This window comes from Mustela erminea, chromosome 1 (assembly GCF_009829155.1).
Source record: "Mustela erminea isolate mMusErm1 chromosome 1, mMusErm1.Pri, whole genome shotgun sequence".
Taxonomy (NCBI): domain Eukaryota; kingdom Metazoa; phylum Chordata; class Mammalia; order Carnivora; family Mustelidae; genus Mustela; species Mustela erminea.
Genome location: NC_045614.1, coordinates 14,728,860 through 14,746,207, shown reverse-complemented (window position 1 = coordinate 14,746,207; position 17,348 = coordinate 14,728,860). Strand labels below are relative to the sequence as shown.

At 58.6% G+C, this 17,348-nt stretch overlaps 1 protein-coding gene across 9 annotated transcripts in view; it reads right to left on the bottom strand.

Moving 5' to 3' along the window:
• CRTC1 (CREB regulated transcription coactivator 1) overlaps positions 1 to 17,348 on the bottom strand; it is a 77,900-nt gene that overhangs the window by 31,443 nt on the left and 29,109 nt on the right. For 6 of the 9 annotated variants that reach the window (XM_032316401.1, XM_032316426.1, XM_032316432.1 and 3 more), the window contains exons 2-3: positions 2,622 to 2,738; positions 1,347 to 1,394 (exon numbers count right to left, since the gene is read on the bottom strand). In XM_032316401.1, coding sequence (XP_032172292.1) covers positions 1,347 to 1,394; positions 2,622 to 2,738 — 165 coding nt within the window. The remainder of the gene's footprint in view (positions 1 to 1,346; positions 1,395 to 2,621; positions 2,739 to 17,348) is intronic. The other 3 variants (XM_032316412.1, XM_032316452.1, XM_032316447.1) reach the window with 1 other exon arrangement.

Below are 17,348 nucleotides of genomic sequence, written 5' to 3'. Positions count from 1 at the left end.
GCCTCTGAGTGCTGCCGGGGTAGGGGCGAGCCGGGGATCCTGGGCGCCGGGCGGCAGGCGTGCAGTGCGGCTGGCATGCACGGGCCAGGCAGGGCAGCGCAAGCTTGGGGCCCGGTGCCGGCTGGGGTGCCAGGGGTGCAGACGGCCCAAGCGCCCCCCAGCCTCGCCAGGTGCAGACAGGCCTCTGCCTTCTCTCTCTGGGCCTGGCTGGCCTCCTCTCCCCACCTACGTCATCCCTGGAGGGGCCTGCCAAAAGACAGCCCCCAGGGCTTCCAGCTGAGGACGTCAAGGGGCCCACCTGGCCAAGTGCTGACTCCCCAGAGGCTCCTAACTGAGCCCTGGCCGGTCTTGATTGAGATGAGCTCCCCACACCCTCCCCCACCACCTCATCCCTCCACCATGGGAGCCAAGTGCAAGCGTTTTCCGGAGCCCTGGCCCGAGGCTGGGCCAGAAGGGGCTTCCTTCCAGCACCTGGGGCTGGCACGAGGCCTCCAGCCAGACCTTGCTCCCTCTCCTAGCTCCATGCCCCTGGGGCCCCTGGGAGTCTGCTCCCTGCCTGCCCTGGGGCTCTGGACCCCTCAGGCCCCTTGCCATCTGACTGGGGTGAGACTGGCAACCTTAGCCAGCTCTGGAGGCAGCCAGTACCCCCACCCCGCCATCTGGCCCTCGAGCCCTTCTGCCTTCTCTGGGCAGTCAGGCAAAAGCAATTTCCTTCCGGAAGACTGTCACTGGCTGGAAACACTGCTCTTCCCTACCCGTCCGAATGCCTGGGCCAATGTTCAGGGCTGACAGCTCTCCCTGGAGTCTGGGGCCCCCTGTTTCTCCCTGACCCAGAAAGAATCCTGCCAGCTTGGGTCTTTCTGCACTTTTGCCTCCGAAAGGCCTTGGGCCTGGAGACTTCAGAGACTGAGGGAAGGTGGGAACCTTGCCATCCAGGCATAAACAACGGAGGGCAGGGGCTGCTCATCTCCTCCCAGAGACGCCTAGAAGGCCGGGGGGAAAACCAAGGCAGCTGAAGCAGAGCCAGAGGCAGAGAGAAGCTCGGGCCCGGCCACAGCCCGGCTCACCAGGCCGCACCTGGGACCCACACACACACATGTGCATGTGTCACAGGGACGAACCATGCAGCATTGATGCCCATGCTCGGATCCTCCAGGCGGGGGCCTCGCCCTCATGACGCAACCACGCACGCTCCCCCACACAGGGCAGGGGAAGGTGCAGCGTGGGTCCACTTCTTTTGGCAGACAGGACACTTCCCGCCAGGCCACTGGGGTAGCCACACAGGGATACCCAGCACCCGCACACGTGCCAGGGACGCCGAGGCCTCAGCCCAGGGGCTCATTTACCAGAGAGACAGGAGCCGCAGCCAGGGCCTCCCCCAGATATCCGCTGGGCTGAAAATGCAAAGAACCGAGACTTTGAGACACTCCTGCCTCGTCCGGCCCCCCAGCGGGATGCCCAACAGGCCCCAGTGCACCCTTGGCCCAAGGAGGCTCTATGCCGGCACTAGCCATGGCCGTACTCGGGGGCTGCCCAGAGAGATGCTCCTCTTGAGGGAGAGGGAGATGGGGGAAACAGAGGAAGGGGAGAGGCAGGAAGAGGGGAGAAAAACGCAAACTAGGAAGGGCCTTGACAAAGAGGACAGACTCTTGGAGCACACTCAGGATCGGCACAACGGCCCCATGTGTCTGCTCCTGCAAGGGGGCCATCTGAGGAAGGCCATGCTCCGAGAAGCCCGGGGGACACAGGGCTGAGCCAGGTGTACCCCGAGCCAGCCTAGGGGACCCCAGGCCAGTGCCCTGCTGCATTCCAGCAGTAGTGTGGGAGGAGGAGAAACTGGGGAGTGACTCAGGTGGGTGGGGGACTAAGCTCCATGTGGGACAGGCTGGGCTCCACCTGACCTGTCAACACATGGATAGACATGGCTATTTCTGAGGCCCTGTCCCAACAAAGGGGCAGGTGTGTGGCCGTCTGGTGGACCTGTCCCTACAGAGCCCACACAAGCTAGGGGTGGCCCCAGCTCCCGGCCCCGCTCCCAGGCCCACCTCACCCCTGCTTCCATCTGCAGACCAGGGTCAGGGCACAGTCTGGGGTAAGAGGCCAGTCCTGCACCCAGGTGGTGGGCCTTATCTCTCATTATTTATGATAAGGACGTGCACGGCGGCTGTGTGGCCTGCGGGAGCCGTGTTGTGTGCATCCCTGCCAAGAAACGTTTGCAGACAAGTGGGGTCAGGCCACAGGGCCTCCTTCTGAGAATTGCTGGGCTTGCGGATTAGTGAGGCAGGATGGAGCCAAGCCCCAGAGGCCCCGAGCGGTTCCCGATGCCGCACAGCCGGCCAACAGGTGTAGCGGCTGCCGAAACGCTCTTGGGCCAGACCACAGCCTCGCTGCGGGCTCTGCTGACAGAGGACAGGCAGGGGGATCCAGGGAAGGCCTGGCCAAGCTGTCCCAGGGACAGGAAAAGAGTAGGTGGGGGCGGGGGAGGCGAGCTGCACCAATTATTTGGTGACCCCAGCTCTCCGCAGCAGCCGACACACACGCTGGCTCGCTCCCTCTGTGGCCAGGGTGGGACCTGGATACAATGTGCACCAGGTGGGAAGCTGTAGTGGGCAAGGGCTCACCTGGAAGGGCAGATCCACGGTGCCACTCCCGATCTGGTTCACGTTGGGCAGGGACCCACCGTAGTACTGGCCCCGGCTTGGGCCCAGCTGCAGGTACTGAGACTTCTGGAGCTGGAGCTGTAAGAGAAGCTGGCAGCTGCAACGCAGGCCCGACGCCTTCCTGAGCACATCATGAAGAGCGCCACCCCAGGGGGGCGCCCAGAAAGGTACCAAGCGATGGGGTTGATGGCACCAGTCACAGAGGGTATGGGACCCTGTGACTCACATACTCAAAAGAGCCCCATGTCTCTCCACCCCAAAGAGCAGAACCAGAAACCCACAGTGCCCCAGGCAGCTCTCCCCAGGCAAGGCAGCAGGCCCTGAGGGGGCTGCCTTCATGAACTCAGGGAGCCTTGCTGGTTCCCGTGCATCGTTTGTGAACGAGCAAGACAGTATCAGATAGACCTGGAGCCCAGAGCCCGTGGAGAAGGCCCCTCACCCACGCAGGGGAGCCACTTCTTTCCACAGCTAAAGACTGTGTTCCCGGGGCAGAGGCCAGACATCAGAAGCTGACACCAGGACACACGAGGAATTGTCTTTCCAATGGCCTGAAGCAGAGGGGCTGGCTCAGAAGCCCAGGGCTACCTTTCAAAGCACAGGGTGTATGATCCCGCCGGCCACACACATGGGGCAAGCAGGGCGGCCATATCCCGCCCGAGTGGTAAGGGGTCCTGCCCAAGCCCCCAGACTCCTTCTGCCTCTCTTGCTGGCCTCCCTGGAGCTGGGCGCAGCAGAGGGCCTTCATCTGGGATGGCTGGATGCCTGCATGGGCCTCCCCCCGTCATTCACATAAGGATCTGTCCCACTGGGCCACACCTAAGACCCAGGAGCCCAGCTCTCTGACTGGCCGTGGCTGCCTTGAGGTGAGGCTGGGACCTGACCTTCTCTCCCTCGAATAGCTGATTCCACTTTCCTGGGTCCCTGGTGTAGTCAGCACCACTCGTGACCTGCAGGGCTGATGGTCCACGACACCTGTCCTGCTCCCTTGGGAGGCAGGCGTCGTGTCCGAGAGGTGGTGGCCAGGCACTCAGGGAGGGTGGGCGTCCGCTCTGGCCCTGGCCAGGGCGGTTGCTAGGGTCGATACTGTGTACACAACAAGGCCGGCTCACGTTCCCTCACAAACAGCTCCTGGCAGCGCTCCGTGAGCTGGCTGCCCGCGCCGCCCCACTCTCCCACGCCGGCCCCTGCTTCCTGGGGGGCCCCAGGATCCTGGAGGGGGAAGTGAGACTCGGGAACTGGCCGCCTGCCCAGTAGAGTACCTCACCCAGGTAAACAGCTGTTTCCTGTGAGCGACAGTGGAGTCAGGAGGGAGACTGACCCCATTCCATCCTTTGCGGGTGGTTCTTGGGGTCTGCGGGGCCCAGCCCAGGATCCGTCTCCGATGGTTAGAGACCTCACTGTAAATACCCCACTGTGTCCCTCCTACCCTATAGTCATGAGAGATGAAATAGGCCAGCCTCTGGCCACAGGCAGGGGGAGACCAAGCAGGGTAGGGCCCCCACCCCTGCCTGGGCACGAGTCACCTCAGACCAAAGACACCCACAGGCTTGTGTCTGAGGCTTGTGACAGAAGCCTGCATTGCAGCCAGCCCTCAAGAACCATGTGCTCCACCCCCCCACTGCCCTTCATGGCCTCGGTTTCCCCCTCCCATTAGTCCAGGAGTGGGTAGGGACGCCTGGCATGTGGCACATGAAGTGCTTACAAAACAAGTATTTTTGTCAGAGGCTGAACTGCCAGCTCAGGGAGCCCCAGCATCCTGTCCAAGCGCTCCACAGAGCCGCCATGTTCCAGGCCAGAGAGAGCCTGGTGTTGGGGATGATCTACAGGACCGGGGACTGACAGGAAGCCCACGCTCGCACGCTGCTGGGACACCAGCCCTCCCAGGCCCCACCTCTGCGCCCTTCTTTCTAGCAACGGCCTCCCACCCGCCTCCCTGCTTTGCTCCAGGACTGTCAGGCTTTGGAGCACAGCCTCTGGGTTTGGAGTGGGAGGTGTGTGGGGCCCTGCACTTCTTTGGGGCACCCTGTGCCTGTTCCCAGGTGCATACTGACAGCACAGGAAAGTGTCTACCTGGCCTGGAGAGGTCTGGTCTTTGTCCCCAGTGCCTGAGAGGTGGAAGCCCTCTGGACATTCTGCCTGACAAGACTCTCTTTGTTTGCCTGCACTCTCAGGCCACACTGGGTGGTCTATGCCAACAGTGTGATTTAGGGGAGGGGTCTTGGGCCACGTGGAATCAGCTCGCCCCCTGTAGGGCTAGAGAGGCAGTCAGCCAGGTCCATGAAAGTCCCAGTAAAAAGCCGGGACCCCGAGGCTCAGGGAGCATCCCTGGATGGCAATACACCATGTGTGTGGCCACACGGGGTGCTGGGAGAACTGAAAGCTGTCCACACGACTCCACAGACGGGGGACACCCGGAAGCTCATGCACAGAACTCTCCAGGACGCCACCCAGACACCCCTTCCCTTTGCCGTTGAAACCTGTGTCCTTTCGCTTGTAATAAACCCTAAGTGTGAGCATTTAACAGCTTCCGCGAATCCTGTGTCCCTCAAGTGACCTGCTGACCTGAGTGTGATCTTGGGGCTCCCCCCCAATGTTGCAGGAGCTGACTGCCCTCCTAGGCTTGGCCAGGAAGCCCCAGGAGCCGGGAAATGAGGTGAGAAGATGCCAGCCCGGGGCCCTGCCCAAGAACCTGCTGCCTGGGAAGGAAGGACAGCAGAGTGACATCACGAGGCAGGACCTGATGAGCTAAAGGCTGAAGCTCGAGCCTCTCGCTATTGCCAAGCCACAGCCCCTCGTGCATCCTTCCAGCCAGCAGTCCTCACTCTGTGTCCCCCCCAAATGGCACTTGCCCTTAGTGGGGCACAAGCCTCGCCAACAGAGCTCCATAAACCCAGCATCCAAGCCATGGCATGTCACTCAGCAGCACCTGCTCGTGGAACAAATACACGTGTGCACACCTGAGTAAGGGAATGACTGAATACCGCTGTTCCTGCTCTCGAAGGCCGACATTCACAAGCCAGGTAACAGGCCCATTTGGAGACCGCACAAGCGCCTATCAGAAGGCCCACATGGCTCCCAATACAGTTAGAGGTTCAAGGTCAAACAGGGCTTGGATGCCTCCCTCCCCCAACACCCCCCGCACCCACATGGCTGTTGGAAAGGGCAGTGCAGATGGGGAAGTGAGGCCCACATGAGGCCATCACATGCTGGAGGCCAGGTGCTAGAAGAGGAGACCTGCATCTCTCAGGGCTCCCCCTTGCTTGCGGCCTGTGGTCCGATAGCCTGGGGCAGGAGTCTGCGCCTCCCGACTATGAGAGTGGCCTCCACTCCAGATTCAGAGCGCCTGGGCTGAGGGTGGGTGAGTGCCTCATTTCCCATGCTTGTACCTAAACTTCCTGCCTTCTGCTCTCCCCACCCCTTGGCCCCAAAGCACCCTGAGTCTGTGCACCCCCAGGGCCTTGGCCTGTGACAGCCCCCCCTTCCATGCCCATCCCACAGGGGCCTCCCTGACACCCCACCCAGGGAGCAGCCCCTCCAAGTCACTATCACATCAGCCTCCAGCTTGGTTTGTGTTGTTCTTAATAAAGTTTTCATCGCAGAGGTTTTAGAGTTACAGAAAAACTGCAAAGACTGTTCCGCAACACCTCTCACTCAACTTTCCCTAAAGCCACCCTCCTGCCTTACTGGGACAAAATTAGGGAAGTGGAGGTAGGCTGGCATCCCTGGCTGACCCAGACCCACTCGTGTGAAGCCTCCAGTGGGTCTCATCAGGTTTGCTGTACTGGGACCCTGTCCACCATCTTCATCCGGGCCCCACCAAATAGTGGGGACTCAAGACTCACAGTGTGCTGGTCACACTGTGTCCAGCACAGGACTGTGCGTGGTCACAGAACCCCCATAAATAGTACCACGTGTCTGCCTTACCTCCCACAAGCCTGCCGCAGGCTCAAATCTTTCCAGAACAACATGTGCAGTCCCTGCCTCTCAAACTCCCTTGCTCTCAGGTCTGAACTGACTGGGCAAGCAGCAGCAGGCCCTGGGGTCAGAGGTATCTGATCCACGATGGATGGCCTAGAAGCACAGCGCAGACCCTGGCCATCCTGCACTCAACGACTCCCCACCCCAAGCGTTACAGATGGCACCCCGAGTGTCCCTGAGTCCCTGCCACGGCTCCTTCTCAGATTTAAGGTATCAACAATAGTCCTACCACCTTCAGCGTCCCAGGGCTACCGTAACAAATGACCACAAATAGCATGGCTTAAAACAGTAAGAATTTACTCTCTCACGGTTCAGGAGATGGAAATTCAAAATCAAGGTGTGGGCACGGTTGGTTCCTTCCTTCTTGAAACTCTGAGGGAGAGTCTGTCCCAGGCCTGTCCCAGTTCCTGGTGGCTCCAGGGTTCCTGGGGTTGTGGCCATATCTCTTCAGTCTCCACCTCCATCCCCACGTGACCTTCCCCCATTGTGTGCCTCGAATCTCCCTCTCCTTTCTCTTATAATAGCTGTCACTGGATTCAGGATCCCCCCCCCCCCCCCCCCCCCCCCCCCCGCCAATCAAGAATGATCTCATCCTGAGCTGTCTACCTACATCTGCAAAGACCCACCTGCCAATAAGGGCACATTCCCAGGTTCTGGGGTAAACACATGGACAGAGGTTTTGGAGGGATACAATTCAACCAAGACAGGCCTTTTTTTTTTTCCCCAAAGATTTCATTTATTTATTTGACAGAGAGAGATCACAAATAGGCAGAGAGGCAGGCAGAGAGAGGGGGGAAGCAGGCTCCCCGCCGAGCAGAGAGCCGGATGTGGGACTCGATCCCAGGACCCAGAGATCATGACCTGAGCCAAAGGCAGAGGCTCCAACGCACTGAGCCACCTAGGCGCCCAAGACAGGCCTTTTGAGAGCAGCACCAGTACACACCACTTTCCAGATGGGAAAAGCAAGACTTACTGGGCAAGGGAACTGCCTAAGGCTGTTAGCCACCCAGCTTGGGAGTGGCTGAGCAGGGCACAGACTTCACTTCTGGAACTTGACCCCTGCGTGACCCCGCAGACTAGGAGGCAGCTGGACCAGAGAGTGTCAGAGGCCATGTGGCATTAAGGATAAGAGCACACCTGCTCCCCAGGGAGCCTCCTGTCAGCATCGCTCTGAGGACAAGTCTACCACACTGATGCCATCAACACAAGTCTCTCCGTACAAAGCCACTTGGGTTCCTGCCCCAGCCCGAGGACCCTTGTTTCCAGACAGGGCATCCCCACTTCTTGACACAGCCCAGGCCTAGACCACCTCCCTCCACTATCCCACACAAAGTCCCCTCCCCTGTCCCAACCTGACACCAGCCCTAAGTAAACAGCAGCTTCTCCAGCCTCTCCCAGCCCCACCTTGCTGATCCTCTAGCACAGTGCACATCCCCCACCTCTGTCTATGCCCACAGCCTCTGCTGGCCTGCTGGACACATCCCCCACCTGCTGGTATCTCTAGCAAGGCAGAGGGGAAGCCACAAGGCTGGGCAATGGGGGCCGGTGGCCCTGGAAAGGCCTGGTGTGACAAACACCCACACTTCTCCAGGGCAGCCCCCCAGTCCTCCAGGACCCTGCGCAGGGTGCAGCAACACCCCTACCTGCCAGCCCCGCCCAGTCCTCACTCTCTAGATGAAGCTGCCCTTGGCTTTCCCCATTCCCCCCCACCCCACCCAGCAATCGCCATGGCAACTGGCTGGCCTTCTAATGAGATTAAGGGGAACAGACCTGCTGAAGGCTGAGCTCTATCCTCCGCAAAGCCAAGGCCAGCGTGGGGGCCATGCTACAGAGGCCCAGAGAGGAGCTGTGTGCTCCAAATGGACCTTGATTCCACCCCCGCCACCACCAAAAAAGGCGTGCATGATCTGGCCCTCTGCTCTCCACCACTAGAGCAGGTCGCTGCCTCGGGGTGCTCACGCTGGCACCCCTCCCCCACTGGGTCACCCCAATGCCGTGTACCTACACAGGATCCCCTGCTCCACAGCTCAGGGTCCAAACCCACTGGACTGAGGTCCTTCTCCTGTAATCTGTCAGCCCCACAAGGACCCTGGCACAATGGAGGGGCCTGGCATCCACAGGGGGAACCTCTGTCAGGACAAACACACAAGTGTAGGACGTACTGAGGTGTACTGTGAGTCCCAAGCAGGGATCACTTTTCTGCCACAACCACATAGGACTGGAGAAGGGCCACTGCCCAAGTGCAGAGGCAAAGATCCACCTGGGAGAGGAAGGCAGAGTAAACACTCTCTGGAGAGCATTGAGCACTTGGGCTTCTGAGGGAGACAGCTGGGCATGCACAGGTACCCGACCAGGAAGGTCCGTGATGGCTTTTTCTGTCCTTCTCAACTTGTTCATCGAAGTAAGAGTCACATAACAGAAAAGTGCACCCTTTCCGCGTGTACAGTTCAGTGGCACACAGTACGCATGCAGTGTTAGTTGCAACCATCCCCTCTGTCCAGGTCCAGAACATTTCCAGCATCCCAAAAGGAGACCCCATTCCCATCAATAGTCCCATCCCCCTGCCCCTGGCAACCACCACCTTGCCTTCAGTCTCTACAGATCTGCCTGTTCTAAACATGTCACCTAAATGGAATCACATGTGACCCTTTATGACAGGCTTCTCTTACACAGCACGACTTTTTTGTTTGTTTGTTTTGTTTTCTTAAAGTAATCTCCACACCCAACACGGGGCTCGAACTCATCACCCCAAGATCAAGAGTCACGTGCTCTACCGCCTGAGCCAACCAGGTGCTCCTCTCTCAGAACCACATTTTTAAGGTTTATCCACATTTTTAAGGTTTATCCACATTGTAGCACGTGTCTGGTATCTGCTCCTTTTTGTGGCTGTATAATACTCTATCATAGGGCTGGACCACATTTTGCTTACCAGTTCAGCTGCTGATGGACATTTGGGCTGGTTCTGCCCTTTGGCAATGGTGACCAGTGCTGCTGTGACGGAACAGGCAAGTACCAGTATCTGTTTGAGTCCCTGTCCTCAAATCTCTGGGTAAACGGCTAGGAGTGAATGAGGGAATGAACTGCCCAGCATGGAGCCCAATGCAGGACTCGAACTCGCCACCCTGAGACCAACACCAGAGCTGAGATCAAGAGTTGGATGCTTCACCGACTGAGCCACCCAGGCGTCCCTGTTATTGTTTTACCGTCATATCTAAAAACCCATCACCCCTGAGCCGGGGAGGCTCAGTCGGCGAAGCATCTGCCTTCTGCTCAGGTCATAATCCCGGGGTCCTGGGATTGAGCCCCACATCAGGCTCCCTGCTCAGCGGGGAGCCTGCTTCTCCCTCTGCCTGCTCCCGCTGCTTGTGCTCTCTCTCTCTCTGACAAGTAAGTAAAATCTTAAAAAAATAAAAACCCATCTCCTCAGCTAAGTCTGGGCTGATTCACACCTCTGTTTCCTTCCAGGAGCTTTCCAGATCTCAGAGTCAGCTCTTTGGTACACTGTGAGTTAATTCTGAAGTCCCTCGCTGCCCCAGTCCCCCGTCGCTGGCGGTCCCCCCGCCCCCGCTGGCGGCCTGAGAGGGCTCTGCTGGGAGGAGCACCCGGCTGACCCCGCGGAAGCGTGCTGGTACGCTGGAGTGGCTCATCTAGCGTCCGCTGAGTGAGGGAGGGAATACTGAATGAATGAGGGAATGAATGAAAGCGTCACAGGCGTGTGGCCGAGCGTGGATTCCAGGCTGAGTCACCCCTGCCCCCGGCCCCCCGGCCGACTGAGACACTCCCCAGCTGCCTCCTCACTCGTTCCCAAAGTGTAAATACAGAACCAGATACACAAACACCGAGTGCGCCTCGGAATGCCTTTAATCAGGCTCCGTTGCCGCTGCCAAATTCCCAGCCCCGACTGAATCAGAGGGTCCTCTGTGAGCACGTTCTGCTTCCCTTGTTGGTGGCGGCTGTTGAGCACAGACGTTCCGGCTGGGATGTGTGAAGGGTCCCTCGGGGCCTGAGCATAGCACAGCTGGCTCACGGGGGCCTCTTTCCCTGTGAACGAGACCCCGGCCCTGCCAGCCGGCTGCAAGCCAAACCTGGGTGGGGACTTGCAGCAGCTCTGGGACGGGGAGACACAGCTTCACCTCCATTTTACAAGGGGGGAAACTGAAACACTGAGGGACAACAGGCTTGCCCTGAGGTCACTCGGTGACAGAAGGGGGCCTCAGTTACAATCCAGGGACTTTCTCCAGCGAGGCCCACAAGGTCCTTTCAAATGCTCTGCTTTCTGCCTCTGGGCCCCTGCACCCAACTCATTCTTTTTCTGGAAACTTCCATGGAGCTCCTTCTCATCATTTAGGTTTCAGCTCAAACATCACCTCCTTAAGAAGCTCTCCTCAACCCCCTCCTTCTAAAATAACCCTCTGTATTCATTCTGGCCGCCCCAACAAAATGCCACAGACTGGGCGGCTTGAACGACACTTACTTCTCCAATTCCGGAAGCTAGAAGTCCGAGACCAGGGTGCCGTCCCTGTAAGAGCCCTCCTGCCGGCTTGCAGAAAGCCACCTTCTCCGTGTCCTCATGTGGCCTTTCCGGGTGGTGCGTGCGGGTGGAGAGGATGCTCTCTCCTCGCTCTCCCTCTTCTCATAAGGATGCCTGTCCTAGCAGATGAGGACCCCACTCTTATGACCCCAATGCACCCTAGTCACCTCCTCCGCACACACCCTGTCTCCACACACCGGCACGATGGTGATTAAGGCTTCCACGTAGGAATCTGGGGGACATGCTTCAGTGCACGACACCCTCTCACAGATATGCTGCCTGTCGGTGTCCGTCTGGCAGGCTGGCCTGTCCTCACAGGCCCCTGTGATCACCTCAGGGACCAGAGCCTACCTCCAGGTAGTGACCCCTGGAATGTGAAACCTCAGGCTGAGTCCTCTGGGAACACTCCTTGCTAGCCAGTCCCAAACAAAGCCCGGGGACCCCGGAAGTATCCCAGCAGGAGCCCCCAGGATGCAGGGTGCGGCGGCCTATGAGGTGCCCAGAGCCTGGTCCTGGAGAGCCCCAGGGTCAGTGAGGTGAGAATGACAAACAGCGCATGCTCCGGGCTAGCGAGCCATGATGGTGGGAAATCAGGGGCACCACTGCCCCAATATAAAATGACGCTGCTACTCGCCTGGGGTATGGGCTGGCGCGGGGGGAGAAAACCCAGAGAGCAGCTCAGGTGGCTGCGAGGGTGTGTGACAGAGCAGGAACAGCCTGAGGTGGATCAGCTCAGCCCCTGCACTGGGCTGGCCAATGTCCCCCAGATTCACACCCAAGCAGACCCTCAGAATGGGACCTTGTCTGGAAAGAGAGTTTTTGCAAATGAAATTAGTTAAGACTCTTGAGATGAGATCATCCTGGTTTTAAAGAGGTTCCTAAACCCTAATTACCATTGTCCTTATAAGAAGGGGACACAGAGGGGCACCTGGTTGGCTCAGTCAGTAGAGCACGTCACTCAGACTTGGGGTGGTAAGTTCGATCCCCACATTGGGTGTGGAGATTAATTAAAAAAAAAACACTCTTTAAAAGATAAGAGGACACAGAGACACGAAAAAGGCCACGTGAAGATGGAGGCAGAGATCGGGGTGATGTAGCCATAAGACAAGAAACTGCAAAGGTTACTGGAAGCCTCAAGAAACTGGGAGAGAGGCCTGGGACAGATCCCCCTGCAGAAGCCCCAGAAGGATCCAATGCTGCCCACACCCCGACCTCTGACTTCTGTTGTCTGGAACTCTGAGAGAACAGATTTCTGTCATTTTAGGCCTCCCAGCTGACGGTTCCTTGCTGTGGCAGCCCTAGGAAATGAACCGCTGCAGAGCAGAGTCCATGAGGGTCCAGGGGGAGGCAGGGCCACTCAGAGCCAAGCTTGGGGCAAGAGGGGACCCGAAAATTAAACAGTTGGGGAAAGCCGACCATGGGGACCCACAAAGAATGAGCTAGGAAGGGACCAGGCAGAGGGAACAGCAGGGGCAGAAGTGAAGGCCCAGGGAGAGCGGGAGGACGGACAAGGCCAGGTCAGCTCTGATGGGCGCGCACTGCGGAGGGGCAGGCTGGGCAGTGCTGGGCCCAGACCGGGGCAGCACGAGGGATAGTGACTCGGGGGCTGGAAACACCACAGTGGGCTCACCAGCCAAGGGAGTCTCGGCACATCAGCAGCAGCGAGAGGGCCCATCCCCAAAACACAACTCCCTGTTAGGTCATGGGAGACTCCATCCATGACCTCATGCCAACCCCAGCCCCAGGTCCTGGGGACTGCAAGAGGTGGAGTGAGAAGAATGTGGGGTCTCACGTTGTGGCTCATGGGCCTCCCGCCGGCGTGAGGGCACCACAGCCTACAGGCCTGGGGTGGGATCTGGTGAGCTGGGGCCTGGGCGGCACGACCCCTCTCATTCCCTCACCCACATACTGATTGCAGGGTCGCAACACGTCGTTGTTGGACCCCACGGGGCTACGCACAGCAGGCCAGGGGGGGGTCTAGCATTCACTCACCCGCCTCTGCACTGTATAAGCCCAGGCAGGCCCGGAGGAGGCGTGAGGGCCCCAAGTGGGAGATGGGGCAGTACTTGACAGGGTCCATACGTGGCTCAAAAGCAAAGCCCAGCGCCACCAGCACAGCCAACAACAGATGCAGGCCGCCTTCTGCTGTCATCTGCTGGAGGCCACGGACAACCCACACTGCTCCGGCGGCTTTTTACATTCCCCTATCTGCTCCCCCTAGTTCCACGTCACGGTGGCCATGGAAGAGGAAGCCGACTGGCCCACAGGGGACAGGGTGACCGACACCCGAGAGGCACCCCACCACCCAACGATCTGAGTGCCGGTTCCCACAGCACAGCCGAGCATGTTCGCTGCTGGCCAGCGTCCCCTGAGACAGGCAGCTGGCCCCGGCACACATCAAGGCCCCGTCCAAAGGTCCAGGGGTAGCTGGCTTCACCTGTGACTTCTGGAAGCTCTCCCAGCCTCGGCGAGAGGCTCTGGGGAGGCCACAGGGCTGGAGGACTCATGGCCAGGAGGACTCAAGAAGGAGGCAAATGGCATCAAGTCAACTTCTAAAGACCAGGCTTAAACAAGTCACTTCGAGCTGCTGGTTATGACTACGTCCTAGTGTGATTTGCTTTCGGGAGACGATAAGATCTAGATCGCTGATATTTTTAAGTCCAAACCATTTGGACCCTGCAGCTCTTTCCGGGTTTTGCTCCCCCACCACCCATTCTACACAGCTAATCACCCATTCTACACAGCTAATCAAGCTGAAAAAGCCTGGGAATAAAGTGCGGGACAAAGTCAATCAAGTTCCTCGCCTCATAACAAAAACAAAGAGCCAGAAAGAGGGAGAGGGGTGAGGACAGGGTGGGCGGCAGGGCCCTGGGAAACGGGAGCTTCTCCAAGGGCAGGGATCCTGACCCCAGAGGCTCTCTGTCCACTCTCACTCTTGGGCACTCAACAAGTTTCCTGGGGCTGCCGTGACAGAGGACCACACGCCACAGGGATTCAAACAACAGGAATGTATTCCCTCAGCAGGCCAGAGGACAGACAACTGAAATCAAGGTGTGGCAGGGCTGGACCCTTCCGGAGGCCTGTCGGAGAATCTATCCAGGCCTCTCTCCTGGCTTCTGGAGGCTATCAGCAGTTCCGTGGTATCCCTGGGCGTGTGGACGCCTCATTCTGACCCCTACCTCTACATTCACACAGCCTTCTGCCTGTGTGTCTAGGTGCTGCCTTCTTGTAAGGACACCAGTCTCTGGACTAAGGTCTCGCCCTACTCTAGGTCGACCTCACACTGACTTGATGACATCTGAAAGACCTTATTTCCAAAAAGGTCTCATTTGCAGGTTCTGGTTGGACACAAATTTGGGGGGCAGGGGACACCCTTCAACCCATCATAGTCACCCCATCCTGTGTCGCCACGGACCTCCTGCCAAGAACCTCCCACGACGGCAGCACCCTCGGGCTCAAGCCCCCGGGTTTCTCCTGCAGCCAATCCTTGGGCCTCTCGGGCAGTGCCCATCCCTCCTGAGCCTCCGTTTTTTCCGCTGGTCAGCGGAGGGTAGAGGGGTAAAGGTGGGTGGCATGTGGACCCACCTAGCACCCATTAGCCACCGCAGAAATAACTGGGACCCTGCCAGACAGGTGGCCGGCAGCGTCTGGAGAGTCATTTGGCAGGGTCTGTAGGGAGCCTGAACAACGTTCCTGCCCTCTGACCCAGTAATTCCACTTCTGGGAAGCTCTCCTGAGGGAGATCATCCAAAATGCGGATTTATGCACAAAGATGTTCCTGCACCATCAGTCCTCAGAGCAAGGAGCTAAACTGTTCTGCAGGACCGAGCCAGGCCAGGGCGGAGCCTCCACGCAGGAGAAGAGACGACGTACGCCTCCATGGAGGGAAGGCCCCTCTGCAAAGATCCGTCCCTGCAGGCACAGGCAGCCCTAGGGTAAGGCCAGGCCACTCCCTTTCCAGGGATGTCCCCAAGTGGGCTAGACACTGGAGTTGGGGGGGATTGAAGGTGGGGGAGCAGGGTGGCCAGCAGCCCCATAAATGCCCCTTGGGACAGGAGAGGAATTCTCCAGAACACAGGAAGGGCTGTGGAGAACCATATAACTGGAGTGACCAAGGCCACCTGAGCTCAAAGGAGGGCCCAACACTCCATGTTACCCCCTCCAGGCCAGAGGCTGACATGAACCTGAACACAGGCCAGTGCAATGATCTGGACAGTGAGGGGTTCTGTGAGAATGGGGAGGGCTCCCCAAAGACCCTGGGGAGGGACAGCCCACTTGGATGGTGCTGGGGAAGGGGGATGCTCAGGGTGCAGACACCCCACAGAGTTGGTTTTTTGTTTTTTTAAGATTTTATTATTTATTTGACAGAGAGAGACACAGCAAGAGAGGGAACACAAGCAGGGAGAGTGGGAGAGGGAGAAGCAGGCTTCCCACCGAGCAGGGTGCCTGATGGCAGGGCTCGAGCCCAGGACCCCGGGATCCTGACCTGAACAGAGGGCAGATGCTTAATTAAGACTGAGCCACCCAGGTGCCCCATGAGGCCCCACAGAGTTTAGAGAGGAGATTCCCCCTACTCAGGCCAAGGGGTCAGGGGAGTGGCAGGTGTGTGATCCCACATATGGACAGCAGGTCACAGACATCACCCTGGTATACTCAAGACAGAGGGGCCTCCCCAGCTCCGGAGAGGCCCCTCCAAAAAGGGCATGAGGTTGGGAGGGGCAGGTAACCATGGTGAGGCAAACGGGGTGGGGGGTGGGCAGGCAACAGGGTTGGAAGCCCCTAAACTGACAAAGTCAAGAACACAGTAACAGCAAGATCCAGCACGTGTCTCCCCGTCACGGGGGTGTCACTGAAGCACTCAAGGTGGGTCAACTCAGGTACGTGCAGTGGGTTCACGCGAGCCCTGGAAAACTCATGTCCCCATCCTCACCCCGGAACCTGTGACTGACCTTATTTAGAAACAGGGTCTTTGCAGATGTAAATTAAGATAAGTATATTAGAAAGAAGAAATCTTCCTGTGTTTGCCGGGTGGGTCCTCAATCCAAAGACAAGTGTCCTTATAAGGATGCACAGGGACAAGGCCATGTGGAGATGGAAGCAGAGATTGGGCTCACACAGTACAAGCCAGGAACTACCAGCACCCCCAGGAGCTGTAAGAGACCCGGAAGTATCCTCCTCCAGAGTCCTTGAGATGGCGTGGCCCTGTGACACCCTGACTTCAGATATCTGGCCTCCAGATGGTGGGATAAACAAACTTCTGCTGTTGTAGCAGAAGTCCCTCGTTATAGCAGCCCTGAGACACGCACAGGCATGGTGCCCCTAAGCCAGGACACGGGCTGCCATCTCCCCTGCCCAGGGGAAGCTGAGGCCAGGTGGGTAGGCCCTGAAGCCCAACCTCATACCAGGAAACCCAACCCCCCCAAACACAGACAGCACCTCGTTACCTCTTCCTTTTAACGTGAACATGAAATTGACATCCCGCAAGCACAAAAAACAACATACCTCCGCCCCAGCCCGAGACCTAACGGCTGTCACTGTCGCGTCGTCTTGGCCTCCACAAAGAGGGGGCCCCGAGGAGGCTGCCGGTGACCTGTGTTTGCACCACACTTCCCTCCACATGATGCGGGAGGTCACGACTGTTGACGCACTGACTCGTGTCTGGCCTTCCAGGGGCTCTGAGGCAATGGCGGCCAGCGGGCAACCCTCTCCGTCCATCTGGGCCCTGCAGCCCTCCTGCTTAAAAAACTCCCCCTTCCCTCTGGCTTAGAAGGGTTCATGGCTCTTTAGGCATCCCCACCCCCAAAGGGCCCCAAGGCAGGAAACACCAAACAGATAAGCACATGCCCTAGAGTTCCCCACAGGGTCCCCCAGCCAGCAGGCACCAAGCCCATTGCTGGGAACGCCGCCCTGAAGCGGCCACAGCCACAAACATCTGACATGTTAAACTGTGTCACGTTAAAACTGTCATGTTAAACTGGAGTGTGGTGGTGCTACATGTCCCGAGGCTGGGCAGCCCCACGGCCCCATGGCCCCACAGTGCTCTGTTCCTGCTGGCCTTAGGAGGACGGACACTCACCCTTCCCAGGGCCTCTTGCATCCACACCTGGCTCCCAGGTACTTCCTGAGCACTGGCTTCAGGGGCAGGAACACCGGGGCAGACAGGGACAGATATGGTGGGG